The 15269-nt window shown below is 38.7% G+C and overlaps 1 protein-coding gene across 1 annotated transcript in view; it reads right to left on the bottom strand.

Moving 5' to 3' along the window:
- LOC134746222 (pre-mRNA-processing-splicing factor 8) overlaps positions 1-13180 on the bottom strand; it is a 33137-nt gene extending 19957 nt beyond the window's left edge. Inside the window, exons 1-13 of the mRNA XM_063680548.1 lie at positions 13047-13180; positions 12734-12933; positions 11289-12177; positions 10797-11047; positions 10368-10530; positions 9501-9718; positions 8758-8984; positions 8254-8398; positions 7661-7842; positions 7084-7290; positions 6563-6853; positions 5596-5788; positions 4350-4537 (exon numbers count right to left, since the gene is read on the bottom strand). Coding sequence (XP_063536618.1) covers positions 4350-4537; positions 5596-5788; positions 6563-6853; positions 7084-7290; positions 7661-7842; positions 8254-8398; positions 8758-8984; positions 9501-9718; positions 10368-10530; positions 10797-11047; positions 11289-12177; positions 12734-12920 — 3141 coding nt within the window. The 5' untranslated portion in view covers positions 12921-12933; positions 13047-13180. The remainder of the gene's footprint in view (positions 1-4349; positions 4538-5595; positions 5789-6562; positions 6854-7083; positions 7291-7660; positions 7843-8253; positions 8399-8757; positions 8985-9500; positions 9719-10367; positions 10531-10796; positions 11048-11288; positions 12178-12733; positions 12934-13046) is intronic.
- Between the last annotated feature and the right edge of the window lie 2089 nt (positions 13181-15269).

The raw sequence follows: 15269 nt of genomic DNA, 5'->3' as shown, positions 1-15269 counted from the left end.
TGAAAAAACGCGGCAATTTCAAGAAATCTGTAGCAGGCGGCTCGTTGAATACAAGGATTGCATAACTTTTATACTTTTTATAATTTTCATATTCTAAAAATCATTAAAAAGTATAAAAATTATGCAATCCTTGGAATCAAAGAGCCGCCTGATATGAGGATTAATGCATGTACCTAATATAGCTTTTATCTCATCTGCAGTCTACCACTCAGAACCGTCTAACTATACCTCTCGTTTTTTTATCATTAGAAAGAAGGCGAGCGATCTTAACGTGTCGTTTTATCGAAAAACACTTTAAAAATAAGTCACAACAAATATAATATACGATAATTTACATACTTTTGCTTTCATAAGTAAAATATTGCTATATTTATAAAAAAACTTGTCAATAAAAAGACACATGGAAATGGTTTACCGTTTTTTCTAATGCTAAAAGACTAAGTATAGTTTCTAGTCATGTACAGTCAGCTGCAGAGAAAAGGCACCCCCCCCCCCCCCCCTGCATACAAAGTTCTGTAAATTAGTATGGACGTGGGGTACCTTTTCTCTGCAGCTGACTGTACCAAATAGGAAATGAAAAAAAAACATTCGTGTAATATATTTTTTTTATTTAATAATAGGGAATATTACGCGAAACTCGGCGTAGGTGGCGCCACTATCACAATCTGAGGGTCTATCGCGAAACAAGAAAATCGAACTTTCGTTATCTAACATCTCTGTCACTCTTGCGTATTCGAGCGATAAAGAGGCAGCTAGATAACGAAATTTCGGATTCGAGTTTTCCGGTAGGTCCCCTGAAAACTTGTCAAAAACCTGTTATAGGTACAGTATAAATAAGTTACTCTACGGTGCACTAAAAAAGCTAGTGCTGCACTCTGGTGGCAGAACATTGCAGTAATATCCCCTATTCCTCGTCCTTTGGAAATCTAAAATAAAAAGTTGAGTTTTGTGACCAACAATATTAATAAAAGGAACATTCATCAATGATCATTAATGTCTTTTTTATTAGGGTTCCGTACCCAAAGGGTAAAAACGGGACCCTATTACTAATACTTCGCTGTCCGTCTGTCTGTCACCAGGCTGTATCTTATGAACCGTGATAGCTAGACAGTTGAAATTTTCACAGATGATGTATTTCTGCTGCCGCTATAACAACAAATACTAAAAAGTACGGTCCCCTTGGTGCGCGCGTCCGACCCGCACTTGACCGGTTTTTAGTATTAAACTATAGTCTGGCAAACACAATCTGTCAGTAAGTAAGAACAAAGAAAACTATAGGTACAGTCGAAGGCAAAAATATCGATCCAGACAAATGGCTTAAAAATATGTGAACACGATTTTATTGTCTGAGCGTACACATATTTTTGAGACTTTGGGAATGTATATATATTTATGCCCTTGACTGTACTCATCAATTAAAATGAGACAGTCCTGGGCCAAACTATAAGAAAGCTGTAAATGTCGATAGGTTATTGATCTGAGGTCGATACATCACTATGCCAAAAATATAACCTTTCATACTTAGCAGAAAAGTTCGAAAATTTATGCAAAAATCTATATAGACTTGAATGCAAGTAATTAAACAATATATCGATTTCTATGTTTAGGGTCAGGTCCTATAAATTAATTTCTTCAAAATTGAACAAAACTCACCGATTAAAGGTTATCGGTTCGTGCGTATTTTCTTTTCTTCCTGTATGCGATTTACAGCCCTCGATCACACAAGACATTATCACAAAGGGAACTTCAAACCATTACAAATAAAAACTCAACACGTTTTCCAACAATCTTTAAGGAATAGCAAAAATATAATTAAAATAAACCAAGATGACCGCTGAAACATCCCGAAATATTTCAACTAAAATAATACGACTATGTCAAGTTGTTACAGTTGACACTTACCTGTGAAATAACGAACTTATATTTTATTTGGCTGGATTATATTATAGAACCACATAGGACCATTTGACATTTCCCTCAGTACATCTTATGACAATACTGAAAAAAACGAAAGAACTTGCCGATTGTTGTCTCACTCACTCATAGAAAAAAAAAAATAACGTGTTGTGAATACGATATCTTTTACCAAGCTTTTATTTTTGCCCGGCTTCTTTGCTTTAGTCATTATTCTGAGGCTAGAGCTGGGACTCAGTCGATGTTCTTAATCGTATCGTATCGATATTTCAATGTACATAGTTGCATATTTAGGTAATGAGTATGCATACGAATCAAGCCGTATCAGTAATTGTTTTCAAATCAATTGACATATTATTTCTACATATATATCTGTTGTATCTGTAAAAACACGCATAAAGTTTCATGCTTTCTGTTGAATGAGGCCAAGGTTGGGCAAAAATTAGTTTGATTGAACCTGAGATTTAAAATAGAAACGTTGTTCTTAATACGTTATTCAATACAAATTCATCATGAGCTTGCCAGTGGCGTAAAATACCCAAAAAAATCTGAGTGACTGGGAAACCTGAGGGCGTACCGCGAACTCCGAAGTTTGCAAATTGCGGACTCATTCTCTTTTACTCCAATTAGGGCGTAATTAGAGTGACAGTACTGGCGCCATCTGTAAAAGTCTACGACCAGCCAACTCGATTGCCTATTTCGCTTACTTAACATACGGTCTTTTAAAGATTGGTGCGGTGGCTTAGTAAATTAAAGAATCTTGTTGGCACAGAACCCTAAAAACGTCTGAATATATCGTAAGGTACACAGTATAGATTATTTTAAACTATGTAAGGAGCGTACCTACGTTGAAAAATAATCCAATATAATTCATTCGTTCATAGTAATCATGAATCTAGTATAACTGGATCGGTCATGAGGGGTGGGGGAAAATGACCGAACGGGATAGTCTTATGTATCTTTCAGTAGGAGTAGCAGAGAAAGCGCTGTTATTGTTTGTCCTTGTCATAGTTTCACTTTTCCACCGCTGCCACAACCGAGGTTGTGGCAAACAAATAAGTACGTGACATGTCATGTTTGTTCGTTGCTTGTTTAATTATCGTTGTTTTGTATGAAATTGTGCTTTCTCTTATGAAATATAGTGATGGTTAGCGTTTTGAATGCTTGAACTTTGATAAAATACTGGTGAATTGTTCTGTAATCGTAATAAATAGCCGCTCTGAGCAAAAATATGAGATCATAACCTTTCACACGTAAGTACGGTATTTTACACCTTCCTCTTAACGCAATATGTGAGAATAACATCGTAAAATTACGTTACACTCAAAGCAATGTAGAATCAAACGATTTCAATAAAAATATCACAATTATTTACGCAAATTAACAAAACATTATTTGTAAAATTATCCGCCCAAATTACGTAGGTAGGTAGGAGTCTGAGGTCAGCCATTTTTAAACTTCTTCTTAATTTAGCTGCATAACAATCATGTTAGGGATACCAGATGAAAATATCATAATTTTATGGGTAATTTTGACCTCGAAGTTTTTTCGTACTTCTAATTCCAAAAAACAAATGTTGTGAAGATTAAATGTGGTGTACATTAATTGGTGTGATTGCGATTTGTGATTTCTTTAAATTAGAACCCATAATACATTTTATTTTACGTTTTATTTACTAAACATGTTTAGTTTTGTACCACCTGCGAGGAGGTATTTCATTGTTTATACGCCTAAAAAGGTCGGCCCATTGACATTTTATTTAACAATTTTTTAATACCGTCAAACAAGCTAACTTTTCCTCCAGGGTAATCGCCCCAACGTGATATCAAATATTGGGGTAATTTTTACCAATATGGTATCCCCACGTTTATGACGTCATCTATGTCTATCCCTTACGGGCGCACGCGTATAGCTGGTCTATGTAATGCTAGGTCTATGATAGTAATTTATCGATATAGCATTATTTGTTCTTGCCCATCTCTATTGAGTGAATGAATGGACGAATGAGTAGTTTGAATGCCTGTCTAAATGCCGTCGAAAGCAAAATGCCACATGTGTTAAGAATATCGTATGATGATATGACTTTTTAACTTAAGAAGGTACAAACACACTCTCAGAAGATTAGGATGACATTTTTATTGTGTAATTACAATCAATCTAGCGCGTGTGTGTACCAACCAGAGCGCAAGATCGCACGTTTAAGTACACTGTCTATGTGTGAGTAGGCCTTATGCGTACAATATTGTAAATGTAGTTGAAATGCACACGTTTAGCTGCGGCGACATCGGTCCCGATACTAACTGACGATGACAGCGGATCTATAGATATCTATGCTTTTGTCATTGTCGATATAGCCGTGGTATAATTAACTAACATAAATCCAATTACAATTTTACCTATATTTACTCCTACTCCTGCCAATGAGTACCGCTTACCTTGTAGTTAATGACCACGTTGTTCTTAGCAGTCATGTAGTCAGCGATGTTGTGGTCCACGATAAGACGGAGCAGACGATTGAGCAGCGTCAAGTCGATCTTCTCGTACAGTTTCTCGAAGCGGGACTCTAGGAGCACGTTGCATTCACCTTCGCCCACTTCCCACACGTCTTGGAGGTTGTTGATGCCTAAAATGCAAGGTTGTGTCAGAATTTCGATATTTTTCATCCAAATAGCATAAACAGATACATAAGTCAACTTTTGCAAGCTAATGAACACAAGACACGCAAAGTACAGTAATTACAAAAAAATATACATGGATATTTAGCATGTCCTCAGGACATTGTCCTGCCTTATTAACTGACTTCTGGCTGCCTGAAGTATATAATGTTGATGATAATGATGATATAAACAGTTTCATCCCTTGAAGTGGCAGGAACCGCCTCGCGGACAATTAACGTTATTTAAATTTCGAATTTGATTAATTAAAATAAAATCGCGATTCCTTCAACTCAAAAATGACGTATGCCACTTGAAAGGTTTGAACTATTTAAAGAAAAAAATAAACGATCATTTTTTATTTTATCATTTTGTGGCACATATTTTCCAAAAGCATAAGGCGTCTTCTTATCTTGATGCTGTTGATAGTGCAACCAACCAAAGTGAGGTTTGTAACAAGGGGATGGTACAACCATGATCTCCTTTGCCACAACACACACTTTGGGCAATCGCTTATATCTTCGTTCTTCGTGCTTCTGTCTCTTCTGCTGATAGAAATAGAGTGTAATAAATAGCTATGTGTTAAGAATATATTACACGTTTTCTTTTACCCTTTGATTGCCAAGCGTCCTACACAGTTTTTGTGCCCCAGACCTGCGACTGTTCATACAATGTATAAAATTTTAGAAACACCTACTCCATGAGACGTCTTTGGCGCTCAAAGGTTTAATAGATGTTTAGGTAAATTTATTTCACTAATAACAACAATACAATATAAGTAATCTAAACAATACTAAAAATGGACAAAGATCTTGCAATGAGAGAGGTAACAAAACTGCAAAGAAGTAAGGAAAATGTCAGAGCCATTATTAAGCTTCATGTCTAAACACGACTTTTTGTATGTATTGCACTATTCGCACTTGAACTCTCTTCACAGTGAGATACACCAAGCATTATGCAATAATGATCAAACGAATAAATAACTGCAGTAATACAGGTTGACTTAAACGTCAATTGAATGACTGACCCTGGCACCACTTGTAGACGAGCAGCGGCGAGGGCTCGGTGTCGGCGGGCTTGACCCAGGGCGGCAGCAGGCGCCGCTTGTCCGCCTCGTACCACAGGTACTGGTCCAGGTACGCGTCCGTGATCTTCTCCAGGGGCTCCACGTCGTACACCGGCACCAGGTGGGAGTACAGGTCCATGAACTCGATGCCCACCTGTAGAATGTTAATAGATTAATATTGTTGACATATGAAGATTCATTTCCCGATAGCATCCTAAACAGGAACTGCAGCAAACAAAAATTGTAGTTACTGGTTATTACAAAGTAAGTGTCATCATTAAAGTGAGTGGCATCTTACCTTCTAACCTAACCGAAAGGCTCAACTGGGTTTGGGATTTGTCCAGTTTCCTAAAGACGATGTTTTAAGGTTCGCTTAAGTCCCGTAATATTAATGTGTTACAGAACACAAACCTGTTAGAGACTGTGCGGAAAGAGTAGTAAAATGTATGGGATCCAATACATTCTACGACTCTTCTCTTTCCGCACAGACTCTTTAACGTACAAGAATGAATATCGTCACGTTTATTTACATAAAAGATATATACAGTGGTACTACTAAACTAAATCAATAACTAGCTTAAATCTAAAATAGGCCCTGGAGGCATTGTACCAAGGATGCTGGCGGTATTTCCTCGCTGTATCGCAATGCTGATACGTTGTGCGAGGAAGCCGCCAGCACTTCGGTGACCAGTTACATCAACCAGACTCTTCGCGATTTCTGCAAACAACTTGTGCACGCTGGGACCCCATGGACCTAGAGTATCAACTCCAAATGGGACAATATGGTACTTTCTACAGAGGCTCTTATATTAACACAAAGTTATGGATAAATTTCAATAGTTGTGCAACTACACTACAATGTCGAGATCAAATCCAGCTAAAAGAAACACATCTATGCTATTAAACGACACTAAAAAGTAAAACATACCTCTCTGAAAGTCCTCTGCGTCAACAAATGACGCTTGATTCTTGATAGCGCCTCGTGAGGATTATCGTACGCCTGCTCAATGAGCCCCAGTTCCTCTCTCTGGCTCTGATTGAGCCTGGACTTCACACTGTAGGCCTCCTTAAGTCGCTCAAGGGCGAGGATAAGCAGCTTCGTGTCGTGCTTGTATGACAGTGGAGGGAACGGAATGGGCGCGAAGCGACGGGACTCCAGCCAGTGGACTGTGGTTGTGTAGATCGCTACGGCTTCTTCGGGAGAGATGTACGGACCGTCCTGGGAGAAAATTTTTTTTTATTGCTGGTTAACTTAGATATTTAACCAGAAATGGCTGTTGCGCAGCGAATAAACTCGCATCGCTAAAAACTGAGTATTTTACAAGGCAGCTTAGTGCTAAAGACATGTATTTCGTTTCAACTTTCATCTGACATTTTTCTAGAAAACAATCACCGCGCTCGTACACCAATCGGCCTTTATCCTACTACACAGAGTAAGTAATAATTTACCTTGAGATAGTTGTGTTGTCTCTCCTGCTCAGCCTTGAGGTACAACCTGGTGAGTCGTCCTAGGTTCTTCTTGCACACTGTCTTGTCGACGGTGGCGCCGCGGCGGATACGCTCGCGATTATAGTGGGCCGTGTTCGTCCACCAGTCGGCCTTCATTTTCACGTAGCGGAGTATCATGTTCTCGATCGGCGTTGGCAGTCCCGGGACCTATAGAAGACATTATCTAAATTGTGATAATAATAATGATATTTTTTTAGGAAATGGAATGAATTTACTTAGCGTTGCAACGGATGAAACGCCAGTAGCCGAGTTGCATTTTTGCCAATAAATACATACAAAAGCTATCACTATGAGTATGACTGAGCTCATGTGCTATGATTCCGCTTTCAGTTACAATAAAACCACCGTTACATGCCGGATGTGCATTATTGTCAAGCAATGTGTATCATGAGAATCATGAATATTCTCAATTTGTAAATTTTTACATCACTTCTTGATGTCTCTATGTGCACTTTTTGAAGAGCCAATATGTATCATGAGGACAAGAGACTGACAGATAATTAAAATATCAACTAACCTTCCAAGGAATATTGGCTTTCCAGCACCTCCAAGCTTCAGACAGATGCTGCAAGATAGTCCTGGCCTTGTTCTGTTTGATGCCCTCAGGCATCATATCGACGATGTCGTGCATCACGGACGCTCGCAGCTCGAGGTCGAAGTGAGACTCGACGCGCTGCTTCGTCACAGTCTTTGCAACTCCTGCATCATTTGATTAGGTTAGTCAAATTAGGAAGTAAGGCTTGAAAAGATTTAGAAAAAAATACAAATTATAGGATTGTATACTAATACATTATCATTTCAGACAAGAGATGCCAACCACTAGGCAAAACCGCTAGGCCCGCTGGTAACTTGTTATACCAGCTGCTGTCAGCAAATGGGACTATTTTTGTTAAGAAGAACCATTTGTGTTACAAACATTTTATGAAACAGATCTGAGGAAGCGCGGTATTACGAAAATCTGGTCTTAATTGAGGTATCATTGGGTAAGGATAGCGTAAATTGGACAGTGAGTAACGCAAGACCGGTTTGTTACGAAAATCAACATCGTCAACGATTGTCGTTGTTCGTCAATGATTTTGACCAGAAATGGTACATTTAAACTTTGTCTACCTTTGGAGTGTCGTCCTTCGAACTGCCTGGACAGCAAGTTTCCGAGCCAGCGCTCCAGCAGCGGCGTGATTCCTCTCATGAAGAACAGCCACACGCGCCAGCCAGGCGCCCAGATGCCGCAGCCGGGGCCCTTCGATACCGGACCCTATATTTAAACAGAAAATATATTTAAGAAAACAGATGGGTTAAATTTGCTAACATTTGTTACACTTTGTGGTACCACTCTACCACTTAAGCTATTTAATGATATAGCTGTTGCTGTAAAATTAAATTTTTATAAGATGTTTTCTTTGCCCGATTCGGACGTCTAACTACACATGTATAGGTTAATTCATAAGTGGCGCGAGATTTGTACTGAACTAAACTTTCAAAATTCTCATGACTCAACACTTGATTTTAAACACTGGTTATGGCCAAGAATATTTGTGTATTGGGCAATGGTACTGTGGTACACATAAAGAAACTCCTTAAAACAAAGAAGTTGAAATTTTTAACAGCACATACCGTGTTGAATCTGTAGTAGATGAGATGCTTCAGATCCTTGCACATCCTGATCTGCCTCATGAGCTTGTACTTGTATCTGTACATGCCGGTGAGCTGGCCGACGTGTGCGAAGATGTACTGCAGACCATCGGACAGTTGGAACGAGTCCACATTGTTCAGGCGGTACTGGACGTGGGAGTCCACAATGAGCTTCGTGAGACGTAGGATTTCGCGGCACAAATGGAATGCTGTGGAGTTTTTGCTAAATAAGACAGGGTATGGCTAAGATGCTGACTTCTGATGCATAATGTGCTTCGTGGCGTTTGAACCCTTTAGCCTTGTTCAGACATGTATAATTTAAAACCACATTACGATATTTACGATAGTTCAATGTGTTGTAAATTTTGTGAGAAAAAGAGTTACGTTTTATCGTCACTTCAAAATTGGTTCGTTAAAAGTGTTTCACGTCAATCGTGCAAATGCTCGGTGAGTTTTATGATGGAAATCTGGATCGTTGAATTGATCTAATAATAAAAGGTATAAGGATAAAAAAACGTATCAAACGGTTTTCAAAATTAGGTTCTCTGTATGGCAGAAAAAGAAATAAAAACTTTTTGTACGGCAATTACAAACTGTAACAAGCACGACTAAATTTTGCAGTTGTATAAATAAGAGATGATATATCCAGCAATATTTGATCAAAAATATTGTAACATTCTAAGAACCTTTCTAACACATGAGACTTCTGAGGTTGAAGAACTTACCATTGCCGAAACGCGACTTCTTTCTTTCTTTGGTGGTCAGCGTTTTCACAGGCTTCAAGTTGAAGTTGTAGTCCAAATGCAAGTAGTTGAGGTTCTTGCGATGGATGAGCAGGTTGAGCATGTTGTAGCCTTGGCGGCACACCTGGAGTCCAGCTTCAACCCAGTCCAAGGTTGTTGTTTGGAAGAATTTCGTTGATTTGAAGGAACGAAACAGATACCTAAAAGAAAATATCGTTTTCTAAATCTTCTTTTCTAAATAAATGCAGACACATTGGTAAAACAGTACTTGAGGCTTTGAATGATGATTACAGTTAGTAAGTAGATCCAAATCATTTATATTTCAAACAAAGTTATCCTTTCATATGTCATAGCATTTCCCGGAATCTTACCACACTTAGGGTTATTTAGCTTGGAATAGGTGTCACTCCAAGATGATAGTAGTTAAATATTTAATTTCAGAGTAGATAAGTACTAAATTGAGTAATTGTAATTACAATAGGGAATATTACGCGAAACTCTGCGTAGGCCACTACCACAATCTGAGGGTCTATCGCGAAACAAGAAAATTTCTTTATCTAACATCTCTGTCACTCTTGCATATTCGAGCGATAAAGAGGCAGATAGCGAATTTTCGGATTCGCGTTTCCCGGTAGGTCCTCTGTAAGCAAACCGCCTTGATGCATTAATGTCATATTTTATTATCTCTGAAAACTTGTCAAAAACCTGTTAAAGGTACAGTATGTATAAGTTACTCTATGGTTTACTATAAAGGCTAGTCCTGCACTCTGGTGGCAGAACATTGCAGTAATATCTCCTATTACATTCAAAGAAGCTATACCTACTTAACTATAACAATAGTGTCCTTACCTCTTTTTCTGTGGCTTTGGTGGCCTGTGCTTCAATGAATTCAGCACATAGTACTTCAGAAGTTTCTGGTATGATACCCTGACCTTCACAGGCTGGCCTGGTGGGCAATGTTCCTTGTACCATGTCTTTACTATTGGTACGTCGATGGCGCGACGTGTGCGTCCTGGGAAGAAAGTTAATTAAAATAGTACATAACATCAGATTGAAATAAATAAATAAATAATTTTTGTCTTTATGCTTGCTATAATTTTAGTATAACTGGATCCGTCAGGGCCATGTTAATGAGTAATGAAGGCTTCAAATACAGCTTATATTTTTTTAATCGTTAGATTTGTGGAACAAAAGCTGTGCTGAATACTTGATTTTGCAAATTGGTGCTTCATATCAATATAAGCAGTTTTTGAACTTTCTAAAATAAATAATCCTTACCTGATCTCATGTTGAATGGCCTAGGAGCCCACAGCAGAGCTATGCCATTTGCAGTATTATCAGTGTACAGAGCTGTCTCCTGCAAGAATGGAGTTACTTCCTCAGGCAACACAAACTCCTCTTCCTCTGGAACAGGGTCCAAAGACTTCACCGAGTGCCGATGGGAAATTGGGTTGATCAGAGGATCAAAGTAGAAGGCTGGCAGGTCGGGATCCTCTGTTTTAATGTATATCACATTGGGTGTGTGGTACCTAAAAATTTTGAGGATGTCAATGTCTGAAAGTGGATGTGAAGTGCATTAATTTGACTTCTTTCATTTATTTATTCAAGGAAATGAAAGTTGAGACTCAAAATATATTTTTTTTATTAAAGATGCTGCCACACTTTTCTTTAAAATAAACTATGTAGATAAAATTGAATAACATACAATTTGGAAATAAATAAAATATTATAAATATCAACTTTCATTAGTCAACAATAGTTGTTACTTACCATGAAAGCTGAACAAAATGTGGCAGATTGTTGTATAGATAAGGGAAAGCAATCCTGTACTCAGTCCTAATTGGTTGTCTAATAATGATTTTATTGATATCATTGAACTCATTCCAATCTTCATCTCCGGCAGAATTGTCTTTCACCAAAGGCTCAAATTTAGGACCTCCAGGAATAGCCATGTTCAAGGCTTTAGCTGTGAAGAAGCTCTTTGAATCGAACAGGTAGAAGTAATTGTCATCTACCAAGTCTGTTAACAACTGGTTTGCCAATCTGTAGAGTGTGGCCATCTGTGGTAGTGTCAGGTTCCACCGTCTGTATGTAGACCCATTTACATGCCTAGTTCCTAGAAGTGGCTTGTGGTCATAAAACCAGGATGCAACAGCTCCGTCTTCTTCAGCGTCAAGCTCAATTTGAATGGGCTCTAAGGGTTCCACATCCAATATATTATCAGCATAATCTAGAGGAGGTTCCTCATCATCAAAAGGTGGGAACCTCATTCTCTTGAAGTGCCTACGGTCACGCTTTTCTCTACGCATCATGATCCACATTGTGCCCCATTGAGCAATGTATACAGGCTCAATAACCCATGGGATTTCATTCACGAAGGTGATTGCACCTGTGATGTGGTACAAGACTTTTACGTCTCTGATTTGTTCCCAAGGCATTGGCATGTTTTCTAGCAGCTTCATAACTGCATGAGGCATGTATTTGAGGGCTCCTAGATATACACGCTTGTCATGACGGTATTTGCGACTAGTCATGTCACCATGGTCCCTGATGATTTTCCTAATGTGCTCAGGTGGCATGTCTTCTTTCTGAGCATCCACAAAGCCGAATTTGCGCTTTTCGGCAAAACGCTTTGACTGTAGTTGAAGCCATTTTTGTGCTGCAATATGACATCAATAATGTAAAATAAATAAAAGCGATTGAATTAGTTAATTTAAAAACCACCAATTAACATGAATATTGTATGGAGTATGGAGGTTGTATCCAAAACAATAGATTCAAATCCTTAAACAGAATGTTTGCAATTACAGCATTTTCCATGGCATCTAGTTTGGAAAATTATATCCATTGCCTTTAAATAATGTCACCCCAAAGGAAATAGTCTTGGCAAATTACTTAATGGCAAAACCTTGTGAACGGGGACAGTTTCATGCTAAAACAAAGCAGGACACAGTATATTATAATTAGTTGTGTATACAGACACAGATTAAATAATAGTACTACCGTATACAGTATAAGTATATGTAAATTAAATTTAAACAGCATACATACTTATTTCTAAAATAACCTAAAAAATTAAAATAATAGCTGACAAAAATTACGATGAGCTTAACGCCAGAAATGACACAACCGCAAATGGCGTAAATGTATTAGGAGGGTTGGACCTAAATAGGGAACCAGCCAAGCCATTGATTGCTCGATACAAGTGTACTTGCCTTTTTCTTTTATTTTCTCTTCTGGAATATGGTGCGGCTTCGGAGGCTGAGATGGTGGCACCGGTGGCGCAGCAGCAGCGGCCGCAGCGTGCGCCTGCAGGGCGGCTTGCTGCGCAGCTGCCAGCTGCTGCTGGGCCATCATGGTGGCCCATGGGTTGGGCCCCAGCAGATAAGGCGGCAGCGACATGGCTGACCGCCTTCTAAAACAAAAAACAATCCACTCACATGGCGCACAAAATGCTACGCGTCGCTATAAACAAGCGTGACAAAAAACTCATAAATCACTTGCGTAACTATACAAGAAATAACTTACACTTTATTTCACTTATACAACAATCCAACTACAATGTTCGTGAAGCATATTTCACGATCAAAAAACAAAATAAAACAACGCCGCAAACGGATAATTACTCGGCGGTTGCGGCCATTTGCATTTTGCAAAATATATTTTTTTAATTTAATAGTGTTGCCATGTTAAACCGATCCCGATCGATTCCGTAACAAGTGCGTCCACACCATCCACACCAAGCCCACACTTCCTCGCATGCGGCGCATATAAATAAACTGGTTTGTCAAAGGACTGTCTCATTTCAAACATAGACAGAGAGAATCATACTATCTTTGTCTTACACTAGTACTAGCACCTAAAAGAAAAGGATGACTATTTTTTTTTTGTTCTTATTTAATGACAACTTAGTTTGACCAACTATACTTGCATCATTCTAGGGATCCTTGATAAAGTTCACCTTTAGCTAGACTGCTAGACACTTTCTGATAAATTACTCCTACATTTTTCTTGGGATAATTTTAAGTAGCCAAGAGTCCCAGATTCATGCATTTTTTGATTATTTGACGAATCCCACCACGCTAGATGAGGCTGTAACACAGTGAAATTCCTAAATTCCGCTTTTAAGAATCTTCTGGGGCATACACACCATATAATTGTACAAATTCCGGATCGGTCGAGCGACAAATCCGACTTCTTATCGCGAGTGATTGTGACGTATTCTGGTCTTCTATTGTAAAGCCTGACCAGAAATCATGCGCCATGTTGCGGAATTTCATTGGAACCATATTGGAACTAATTTCTTACACTGGCAATAAATTTAATGATAGGTTGTCACTGTGCATAGACCTAGCATTACATAGATGCGGCCTACCGCGTGCGCCCGTAAGGGATAGACATAGATGACGTCATAAACGTGGGGATACCATATTGGTAAAAATTACCCCAATATTTGATATCACGTTGGGGCGATTACCCTGCCGGGCTATGATGCTTTGTCACCATTTCATTTATCATTGTATAAGTGAAAAGACGGCATATCTGATAAGTGATTTAATTCGGTATAAAGTCGCGAGGATAACGTATAAGTGACAAATGATAGCGATGAGGTTTTGAAAAATCAATTTTAAGCTCGATGACTTAAGGTGTATTTTAAAGAATAGATTGTTAAATCACATTCTACCACTTATCCATGTACAAATGACATAGACAGTTATAAATTATCCATGGTTTGAGCTTTTGAAAAATCAATTCTAAACAAGTTTACTTAAAGTGTATTTTAATGAATATTTGGCTAAATGACATCCTATCACTTATCTATGTACATGTGATATTGATAGTTAAAAATTATCCATGGTGTAAGCTTTTGAAAAATAAACTCTAATTGAGTTTATTTAAGGCGTTTATTAAAGTAAAACTTTTATACCGTCGCCTCAAATTTAACCGTCTTTAGCATGTCGCATTACAGCAGTAGTACAATTCTACTTTAATCATATAATATATATATGTAAAAAGGTTCTTTTAAAATGGAAATATGCAATGTAAGAATTTTGTGCTACGGTTTGAAATTGTGTTACGATTACGACCCTATCGAATTCATTGTTTACCGATGTCCCCGAAGGCGCCTGTAAAAAACTAGGCCTACCCATTGGAGTGCCGGCTTTCGCCTGTCGTAAGGCCCCTTTTGTTTCGACGCCCTGTCTGAGGCCTAGCGCTCCGGCTCCGACCAAGTCCCCGCTGCCGCCGCTAGTCGCGACGGTGCACCGTGCACCACACATCGAGAGAGTATCGACTCTGCAGTATCGTGCCAGACGTTAATTGTGAATTGTTTAGTTATACATAATTATATACTGTGGTTTGTGTTTGTTATTTGATATAAGTTTCTCATTTACTATGTTACTATTTTATGGTGTTAGATGCAATGAGTTCTCTGTCTGAGTCGTCGTGCCCCTTACTGTCTTGACTCGTCGCGAGTGTTCACATCCCGAGGTCTTAAGTCGCATATTACTCGTAAACACAAAGATGTTCCCCACCTTATGCCTCCGCAACCCGCCGGCGAGGCCTCTATTCGCTTTAATATCACACCACCAGCTCCAGCTTCACAAACACATAGCTGTAGCCTAGACCAACTTGTTTCATTAAGGGTCAGTGCGAGTTTTCCCCACATTCCAAATGGGGCGAGGAGTATCGCCGCTAGTAACTGATGTAGTATCATTGATAATTGCATTACAATTAATGGATTGAACGAAT

This window comes from Cydia strobilella, chromosome 12 (assembly GCF_947568885.1).
Source record: "Cydia strobilella chromosome 12, ilCydStro3.1, whole genome shotgun sequence".
Lineage (NCBI taxonomy): Eukaryota > Metazoa > Arthropoda > Insecta > Lepidoptera > Tortricidae > Cydia > Cydia strobilella.
This window is presented reverse-complemented; position numbering and strand designations above follow the sequence as displayed.